This window comes from Hemibagrus wyckioides, linkage group LG29 (assembly GCF_019097595.1).
Source record: "Hemibagrus wyckioides isolate EC202008001 linkage group LG29, SWU_Hwy_1.0, whole genome shotgun sequence".
NCBI lineage: Eukaryota > Metazoa > Chordata > Actinopteri > Siluriformes > Bagridae > Hemibagrus > Hemibagrus wyckioides.
Window position 1 is genome coordinate 16,127,337 of NC_080738.1, and position 12,500 is coordinate 16,139,836.

Here is a 12,500-nt window from a genome sequence, read left to right on the forward strand (position 1 = left end):
GAGTAAAAGCACCTAATAGATGTTAATAATCTGTAATATTTAGCCCTGTGCTCTCACACACACTCTGCAGTGTAAACAGTAAAGATGTGTAATATTCCGTTCTGTCGCTCCGCTGAAACACTGGAATGCTAATGTAGCTGCTCACATGTTAACCCAGTGACAGGTCTAACACGGGGAGCTAACACAAACACAGTGCTGTAAAGTAACCAGGTTCAGTGGAGGCAGAATGTCAGATTAGTGTGTGATCCCCTCTGTGTAGTGCACTCAGACTGTGGGAACCGTGTGTGTGTGTGTGTGTTCTGTGTTGTGTCAGTGTGTGTGATGAGATCACTGGAGGATTAGTGTAGACCAGCTCTGTCTACGAAACCCAGTCTACCTTACCCTGTTGCTCTGTCTGTCTGTCTGTCTCTCTCTCTCTCTCTCTCTCTCTAATGTCCTTTGGTCATTTTTTAAAATATTAGTAATAGTAAAAAGACACAGTGAATGTGAATTTTTTCAATGATAAACACTCACTCTCTCTCTCTCTCTCTCTCTCTCTCTCTATCTATCTATCTATCTATCTATCTATCTCTCTCTCTCTCTCTCTCTCTCTATCTATCTATCTATCTATCTCTCTCTCTCTCTCTCTCTCTGTTTCTCAGGCTGTAGAGTCTCAGATCCGAAGTTTTGGTCAGACTCCATCTCAGCTGCTGATCGAACCTCATCCACCAAGGAGCTCCGCCATGCAGGTGGTGAGTCTCACACTCTCTCTCACACTCTCTCTCACACTCTCTCTCACACACACACACACACACACACACACACAGACTTCATGTTCATCTGCAAACACAATGCTCCCAGTCGAGGAAGTACACTTGATGGTCGGGTGACTTACTGCAATCAAGCAGCTGTGTGTGTGTATGTGTGTGTGTTTCTCCCTTTCACCATAGATGTAATATGTGATAATACCCAAAACCCCATTTTGTCAATCTCTCTCTCTCTCTCTCTCTCTCTCTCTCTCTCCATCTGTTTCCACCTGTCTCACTCTCCCCGCCTGTCTCACTGTCTGCAGACGCCTCTCATGTTTACGGAGCAGATGCAGCAGGATGTGATCATGGTGCTGAAGTTTCCCTCCAACTCTCCAGTGGTGTATGTGTCGGCTCACACTCAGGCCGGCCTGTCCAACTCCGCCATCGTCACCGTCACGGCAAACCGCATCTTCTCCATTAACAAGTGGCATGGACTCACTGGTGAGCATCATGGGAAACAGAGTCTCTCTCACACACACACACTCATATACTCACACACACATATACACTGGTGAGCATCATGGGAAACAGAGTCACACACACACACACTCATATACTCACACATATACTCACACACACATACACTGGTGAGCATCATGGGAAACAGAGTCTCTCTCACACACACACACTCATATACTCACACATATACTCACACACACACACACTGGTGAGCATCATGGGAAACAGAGTCACACACACACACTCATATACTCACACATATACTCACACACACACACACTGGTGAGCATCATGGGAAACAGAGTCTCTCTCACACACACACTCATATACTCACACATATACTCACACACACACACACTGGTGAGCATCATGGGAAACAGAGTCTCTCTCACACACACACACTCATATACTCACACATATACTCACACACACACACACTGGTGAGCATCATGGGAAACAGAGTCACACACACACACACTCATATACTCACACATATACTCACACACACACACACTGGTGAGCATCATGGGAAACAGAGTCACACACACACACACTCATATACTCACACATATACTCACACACACACACACTGGTGAGCATCATGGGAAACAGAGTCTCTCTCACACACACACTCATATACTCACACATATACTCACACACACATACACTGGTGAGCATCATGGGAAACAGAGTCACACACACACACACTCATATACTCACACATATACTCACACACACATACACTGGTGAGCATCATGGGAAACAGAGTCACACACACACACTCATATACTCACACACACATATACACTGGTGAGCATCATGGGAAACAGAGTCTCACACACACACACACTCATATACTCACACACACACACACTCATATACTCACACACACATACACTGGTGAACATCATGGGAAACAGAGTCTCTCTCACACACACACTCATATACTCACACATATACTCACACACACATACACTGGTGAGCATCATGGGAAACAGAGTCTCTCTCACACACACACTCATATACTCACACATATACTCACACACACATACACTGGTGAGCATCATGGGAAACAGAGTCACACACACACACACACATATACTCACACATATACTCACACACATACACTGGTGAGCATCATGGGAAACAGAGTCACACACACACACACTCATATACTCACACACACATACACTGGTGAGCATCATGGGAAACAGAGTCACACACACACTCATATACTCACACATATACTCACACACACACACACTGGTGAGCATCATGGGAAACAGAGTCACACACACACACACTCATATACTCACACATATACTCACACACACACACACTGGTGAGCATCATGGGAAACAGAGTCACACACACACACACTCATATACTCACACATATACTCACACACACACACACTGGTGAGCATCATGGGAAACAGAGTCACACACACACACACTCATATACTCACACATATACTCACACACACACACACTGGTGAGCATCATGGGAAACAGAGTCACACACACACACTCATATACTCACACATATACTCACACACACACACACTGGTGAGCATCATGGGAAACAGAGTCACACACACACACTCATATACTCACACATATACTCACACACACACACACTGGTGAGCATCATGGGAAACAGAGTCTCTCTCACACACACACACTCATATACTCACACATATACTCACACACACATATACACTGGTGAGCATCATGGGAAACAGAGTCACACACACACACACTCATATACTCACACATATACTCACACACACATACACTGGTGAGCATCATGGGAAACAGAGTCACACACACACACACTCATATACTCACACATATACTCACACACATACACTGGTGAGCATCATGGGAAATAGAGTGTCTGATACACACACACACACACACATACACTGGTGAGCATCATGGGAAATAGAGTGTCTGATACACACACATACACTGGTGAGCATCATGGGAAATAGAGTGTCTGATACACACACATACACTGGTGAGCATCATGGGAAAGAGTGTCTGATACACACACATACACTGGTGAGCATCATGGGAAAGAGTGTCTGATACACACACACACATACACTGGTGAGCATCATGGGAAATAGAGTGTCTGATACACACACACACATACACTGGTGAGCATCATGGGAAATAGAGTGTCTGATACACACATACATACACACAATGAACCCCTGTTCATTTTTTGTTCCTATAGCTGACTTCCTGTCCATTAGTTCACGTTTGAGTTAAAGATCAATCTAAAACTGTTATTTTTAACCTTCAATCTCTCTCTCTCTCTCTCTCTCTCTCTCTCTCTCTCTCTCTCTCTCTCTCTGTCTCTGTCTCTGTCCCTCAGGTCACCAGAGCTCCTCGAACCCAGAGCAGCAGTACCAGTTACCAGTGGAGATCGACCCTGTGATAGGTGTGTGACTGGTCAGATGTGTGTGCTTGTATGTGATTGGCTGTGGCGGCAAGTGGGCGTGGCCTGTGGAAAGGATGAGAGCAGTTTGTCACACGTTTGTCCTCCACTCAGCATTTACATGCAAATTGGAAAGCAATGAGCTGTAGCTTTGCCTGTATATCACACACACACACACACACACACACACACACACACACACACACCCTTCTCCCGTGCCTCTTGCTCTGTCAGCGTGAATGAGTATGGATGGTGTAATGATGTCTGATTGAGGGCGTGAGATTGAGTGTGTCGACACAATATGGCCTGACACGGGAGGAACGAGGGATGAGTGGAAAAAGAGGGGTGGATAGACAGATGGAAAGGAATGAGGAAAAGAACACAGAGGATTAAAGACAAAGAAGAGAATGAGAAGAGAGAGTTTTACAGTGCAGTGCAGAGGGGCTCCATCTGAAACACAGCCACAAAGAGAGGGATAGAAATAAAACACCACCAGAACCCAGTGATGTAATCATGCTCCCTCTTTCTAGTGAGGGAAGGGATGATGAAAGTTGATTTGGAACACAGCCAGACGTTCAGAGCAGGAGGATCGTTTGTTGTAAATGAAACACAGCCGCTGCAGTGATGCGTAAACAAACAGCAGTAATGTAATAACATGATATTCACCTTCTAATGATATTCCTGTCTGTCTGTCTTTTTGTCTCTCTCTCTCTGTCTGTCCCTTTGTCTCTCTGTCTGTCTGTCTATTTGTCTGTCTGTGTCTGTCTGTCTGTCTCTTTGTCTCTCTTTCTCTCTTTGTCTGTCTGTCTGTCATTCTGTCCCTTTGTCTCTCTCTGTCTGTCTTTTTGTATGTCTGTCTGTCTCTCTGTCGTTTTGTCTCTCTGTCTGTCTCTCTGTCTTTTTGTCTCTCTGTCTGTCTGTCGTTTTGTCTCTCTGTCTGTCTCTCTGTCTTTTTGTCTCTCTGTCTGTCTGTCTCTTTGTGTCTTTGTCTGTCTCTCTCTCTCTCTCTGTCTGTCTGTCTGTCTGCAGTGGCTAACCTGATGCACCGCAGACAGGTGTGTGATTTATTGGATCAGAGTGTGGAGGTGAACTCACACTGCTTCCTCGTCTCAGCTGACAATCGCTTCCTCTTCATCGCCGGCTTCTGGGACAAGAGCTTCCGCATCTACAACACCGACACAGGTAACCATGGCAACGCCACACACGCACGCACGCACACACACACCTGTATGAATAATAAGTAGCTGTTCTAAAGCTAAATATTTAGAGTGTAGTGTGAATCAGGGGCCATTTCAACACAGCTGGAGTGTGTACACCACTTTTTGTGTGTGTGTGTGTGTGTGAGTATGTCCTAAGAGCTCAGTACGATATAATTAGTGTTGTCTTCTGCCTCTGTTTTCGTTGTTGAGTGCACGCTGAGGGAATGTTGGGAAATTTTAATTCTAGCGGCCAGCTGATGATGTCATAACCGGACTTACAGCAGCTGACCAATCAGAGGCTTTGGCTAGTCACATAAGGGGGAAATGTTTAGGTTACTTTCGGCATCCATTTTTAAAATTGCCTAGCAACAGGATATAACTATTTAACTATAAACAAATGCATGTGGATTGATTGTGTGTGTGTGTGTGTGTGTGTGTGTGTGTGTGTGTGTGTGTAGGGAAGCTGGTGCAGATCGTGTTCGGTCACCGTGACGTGGTGACGTGTGTGTTTCGGTCCGAGTCCTACATCGGCGGTGACTGCTACATCCTGAGCAGCTCGAGAGACGCCACACTGCTGCTGTGGTACTGGAGCGGGAAACACTGCTGCATCGGAGACGCACAGAACGGTCAGAACACACACTCCTATTAACTACACACTCCTCACACACACACTCCTATTAACTACACACTCCTCACACACACACTCCTATTAACTACACACTCCTCACACACACACTCCTATTAACTACACACTCCTCACACACACACTCCTATTAACTACACACTCCTCACACACACACTCCTATTAACTACACACTCCTCACACACACACTCCTATTAACTACACACTCCTCACACACTCTATTACCACACTCACACACTAACCATACACACACTCCTCACACACACACTCCTATTAACTACACAACACTCCTCACACACACACTCCTATTAACTACACACTCCTCACACACACTCCTATTAACTACACACTCCTCACACACACACTCCTATTAACTACACACTCCTCACACACACACTCCTATTAACTACACACTCCTCACACACACACTCCTATTAACTACACACTCCTCACACACACACCTATAACAACACTCCTCACACACACTCCTATTAACTACACACTCACACACTCCTATTAACTACACACTCCTCACACACACACTCCTATTAACTACACACTCCTCACACACACACTCCTATTAACTACACACTCCTCACACACACTCCTATTAACTACACACTCCTCACACACACTCCTATTAACTACACACTCCTCACACACACACTCCTATTAACTACACACTCCTCACACACACTCCTATTAACTACACACTCCTCACACACACTCCTATTAACTACACACTCCTCCCACACACACCCTATTAACTACACACTCCTCACACACACACTCCTATTAACTACACACTCCTCACACACACTCCTATAACTACACACTCCTCACACACACACTCCTATTAACTACACACTCCACACACCACACCTCCACAACACCTACACACTCCACACTACACACACCCAACAACACACACTCCTACAACACACACTCCTCACACACACACTCCTATCAACTACACACCCATCCTCACACACACACTCCTATTAACTACACACTCCTCACACACACACACACTCCTATTAACTACACACTCCTCACACACACACTCCTATTAACTACACACTCCTCACACACACACTCCTATTAACTACACACTCCTCACACACACTCCTATTAACTACACACTCCTCACACACACACTCCTATTAACTACACACTCCTCACACACACTCCTATTAACTACACACTCCTCACACACACACTCCTATTAACTACACACTCCTCACACACACACTCCTATTAACTACACACTCCTCACACACACACTCCTATTAACTACACACTCCTCACACACACTCCTATTAACTACACACTCCTCACACACACTCCTATTAACTACACACTCCTCACACACACACTCCTATTAACTACACACTCCTCACACACACACTCCTATTAACTACACACTCCTCACACAACACACTCCTATAACTACACACTCCCACACACACACTCCTACACACACACCCACTCCTATAACTCCAACAACACACACTCCCTCAACACCACACTCCTATAACTACCACCCCACACACACCCAACACCCACCACACACACCCTATTAACTACACACTCCCACACACACTCCTATTAACTACACACTCCTCACACACACACTCCTATTAACTACACACTCCTCACACACACACTCCTATTAACTACACACTCCTCACAACACACACTCCTATTAACTACACACTCCCACACACACACACCTATTACACTACACTCCCCACCCTCACACACCTCCTACAACTACACACCCTCACACACACACTCCTATTAACTACACACTCCTCACACACACTCCCTATTAACTACACACTCCTCACACACACACTCCTATTAACTACACACTCCTCACACACACACTCCTATTAACTACACACTCCTCACAAACACACTCCTATTAACTACACACTCCTCACACACACTCCTATTAACTACACACTCCTCACACACACTCCTATTAACTACACACTCCTCACACACACTCCTATTAACTACACACTCCTCACACACACACTCCTATTAACTACACACTCCACACACACTCCTTAACTACACACCCCACACACCACTCCTATTAACTACACACTCCTCACACACAACACAACACACTACGAACACACAACCACCTCAACAACACCCACACCCACACCTATAACTACACACTCCTCACACACACAGTCCTATGAACTACACACTCCTCACACACACACTCCTATTAACTACACACTCCTCACACACACACTCCTATTAACTACACACTCTCACACACACACTCCTATTAACTACACACTCCTCACACACCTCCTCACACACACACTCCTATTAACTACACACTCCTCACACACACACTCCTATTAACTACACACTCCTCACACACACACTCCTATTAACTACACACTCCTCACACACACACTCCTATTAACTACACATTCCTCACACACACTCCTATTAACTACACACTCCTCACACACACTCCTATTAACTACACACTCCTCACACACACACTCCTATTAACTACACACTCCTCACACACACACTCCTATTAACTACACACTCCTCACACACACACACTCCTATTAACTACACACTCCTCACACACACACTCCTATTAACTACACACTCCTCACACACACACTCCTATTAACTACACACTCCTCACACACACTCCTATTAACTACACACTCCTCACACACACTCCTATTAACTACACACTCCTCACACACACTCCTATTAACTACACACTCCTCACACACACTCCTATTAACTACACACTCCTCACACACACACTCCTATTAACTACACACTCCCTCACACACACACTCCTATTAACTACTACACTCCTCACACACACACTCCTATTAACTACACACTCCTCACACACACTCCTATTAACTACACACTCCTCACACACACTCCTATTAACTACACACTCCTCACACACACTCCTATTAACTACACACTCCTCACACACACACTCCTATTAACTACACACTCCTCACACACACACTCCTATTAACTACACACTCCTCACACACACACTCCTATTAACTACACACTCCTCACACACACACTCCTGATTAACTACACACTCCTCACACACACTCCTATTAACTACACACTCCTCACACACACACACTCCTATTAACTACACACTCCTCACACACACACTCCTATTAACTACACACTCCTCACACACACCCTATTAACTACACACTCCTCACACACACTCCTATTAACTACACACTCCTCACACACACCCTATTAACTACACACTCCTCACACACTCACTCCTATTAACTACACACTCCTCACACACACTCCTATTAACTACACACTCCTCACACACACTCCTATTAACTACACACTCCTCACACACACTCCTATTAACTACACACTCCTCACACACACTCCTATTAACTACACACTCCTCACACACACTCCTATTAACTACACACTCCTCACACACACTCCTATTAACTACACACTCCTCACACACACTCCTATTAACTACACACTCCTCACACACACTCCTATTAACTACACACTCCTCACACACACTCCTATTAACTACACACTCCTCACACACACTCCTATTAACTACACACTCCTCACACACACTCCTATTAACTACACACTCCTCACACACACTCCTATTAACTACACACTCCTCACACACACTCCTATTAACTACACACTCCTCACACACACACTCCTATTAACTACACACTCCTCACACACACACTCCTATTAACTACACACTCCTCACACACACACTCCTATTAACTACACACTCCTCACACACACTCCTATTAACTACACACTCCTCACACACACTCCTATTAACTACACACTCCTCACACACACTCCTATTAACTACACACTCCTCACACACACTCCTATTAACTACACACTCCTCACACACACACTCCTATTAACTACACACTCCTCACACACACACTCCTATTAACTACACACTCCTCACACACACACTCCTATTAACTACACACCTCACACACACTCCTATTAACTACACACTCTCACACACACACTCCTATTAACTACACACTCCTCACACACACTCCTATTAACTACACACTCCTCACACACACACTCCTATTAACTACACACTCCTCACACACACTCCTATTAACTACACACTCCTCACACACACTCCTATTAACTACACACTCCTCACACACACTCCTATTAACTACACACTCCTCACACACACTCCTATTAACTACACACTCCTCACACACACAATCCTATTAACTACACACTCCTCACACACACACTCCTATTAACTACACACTCCTCACACACACTCCTATTAACTACACACTCCTCACACACACTCCTATTAACTACACACTCCTCACACACACACTCCTATTAACTACACACTCCTCACACCCACACCCTATTAACTACACACTCCTCACACACACACCCTATTAACTACACACTCCTCACACACACACTCCTATTAACTACACACTCCTCACACACACACACTCCTATTAACTACACACTCCTCACACACACACTCCTATTAACTACACACTCTCACACACACACTCCTATTAACTACACACTCCTCACACACACTCCTATTAACTACACACTCCTCACACACACCCTATTAACTACACACTCCTCACACACACCCACCTATTAACTACACACTCCTCACACACACACTCCTATTCACTACACACTCCTCACACACACTCCTATTAACTACACACCTCACACACACTCCTATTAACTACACACTCCTCACACACTCCTATTAACTACACACTCCTCACACACACTCCTATTAACTACACACTCCTCACACACACTCCTATTAACTACACACTCTCACACACACTCCTATTAACTACACACTCCTCACACACACTCCTATTAACTACACACTCCTCACACACACTCCTATTAACTACACACTCCTCACACACACTCCTATTAACTACACACTCCTCACACACACTCCTATTAACTACACACTCCTCACACACACTCCTATTAACTACACACTCCTCACACACACTCCTATTAACTACACACTCCTCACACACACTCCTATTAACTACACACTCCTCACACACACTCCTATTAACTACACACTCCTCACACACACACCCTATTAACTACACACTCCTCACACACACCCTATTAACTACACACTCCTCACACACACTCCTATTAACTACACACTCCTCACACACACTCCTATTAACTACACACTCCTCACACACACACTCCTATTAACTACACACTCCTCACACACACACTCCTATTAACTACACACTCCTCACACACACTCCTATTAACTACACACTCCTCACACACACACTCCTATTAACTACACACTCCTATTAACTACACACTCCTCACACACACACTCCTATTAACTACACACTCCTCACACACACTCCTATTAACTACACACTCCTCACACACACTCCTATTAACTACACACTCCTCACACACACTCCTATTAACTACACACTCCTCACACACACTCCTATTAACTACACACTCCTCACACACACTCCTATTAACTACACACTCCTCACACACACACTCCTATTAACTACACACTCCTCACACACTCCTATTAACTACACACTCCTCACACACACTCCTATTAACTACACACTCCTCACACACACACTCCTATTAACTACACACTCCTCACACACACACTCCTATTAACTACACACTCCTCACACACACTCCTATTAACTACACACTCCTCACACACACTCCTATTAACTACACACTCCTCACACACACTCCTATTAACTACACACTCCTCACACACACACTCCTATTAACTACACACTCCTCACACACACACTCCTATTAACTACACACTCCTCACACACACTCCTATTAACTACACACTCCTCACACACACTCCTATTAACTACACACTCCTCACACACACTCCTATTAACTACACACTCCTCACACACACTCCTATTAACTACACACTCCTCACACACACACTCCTATTAACTACACACTCCTCACACACACACTCCTATTAACTACACACTCCTCACACACACACTCCTATTAACTACACACTCCTCACACACACACTCCTATTAACTACACACTCCTCACACACACACTCCTATTAACTACACACTCCTCACACACACTCCTATTAACTACACACTCCTCACACACACTCCTATTAACTACACACTCCTCACACACACTCCTATTAACTACACACTCCTCACACACACTCCTATTAACTACACACTCCTCACACACTCCTATTAACTACACACTCCTCACACACACTCCTATTAACTACACACTCCTCACACACACTCCTATTAACTACACACTCCTCACACACACTCCTATTAACTACACACTCCTCACACACACACTCCTATTAACTACACACTCCTCACACACACACTCCTATTAACTACACACTCCTCACACACACTCCTATTAACTACACACTCCTCACACACACTCCTATTAACTACACACTCCTCACACACACTCCTATTAACTACACACTCCTCACACACACTCCTATTAACTACACACTCCTCACACACTCCTATTAACTACACACTCCTCACACACACTCCTATTAACTACACACTCCTCACACACACTCCTATTAACTACACACTCCTCACACACACTCCTATTAACTACACACTCCTCACACACACACTCCTATTAACTACACACTCCTCACACACACTCCTATTAACTACACACTCCTCACACACACTCCTATTAACTACACACTCCTCACACACCCTATTAACTACACACTCCTCACACACACACTCCTATTAACTACACACTCCTCACACACACTCCTATTAACTACACACTCCTCACACACTCCTATTAACTACACACACACTCACTCCTATTAAC

The 12,500-nt window shown here is 44.7% G+C and overlaps 1 protein-coding gene across 1 annotated transcript in view; it reads left to right on the forward strand.

Annotated features, from left to right (window-relative positions):
- Nucleotides 1-12,500, forward strand: part of lrba (LPS responsive beige-like anchor protein) — a 226,494-nt gene that overhangs the window by 198,184 nt on the left and 15,810 nt on the right. Inside the window, exons 49-53 of the mRNA XM_058384588.1 lie at nt 642-731; nt 1,052-1,229; nt 3,633-3,698; nt 4,725-4,877; nt 5,353-5,520. Coding sequence (XP_058240571.1) covers nt 642-731; nt 1,052-1,229; nt 3,633-3,698; nt 4,725-4,877; nt 5,353-5,520 — 655 coding nt within the window. The remainder of the gene's footprint in view (nt 1-641; nt 732-1,051; nt 1,230-3,632; nt 3,699-4,724; nt 4,878-5,352; nt 5,521-12,500) is intronic.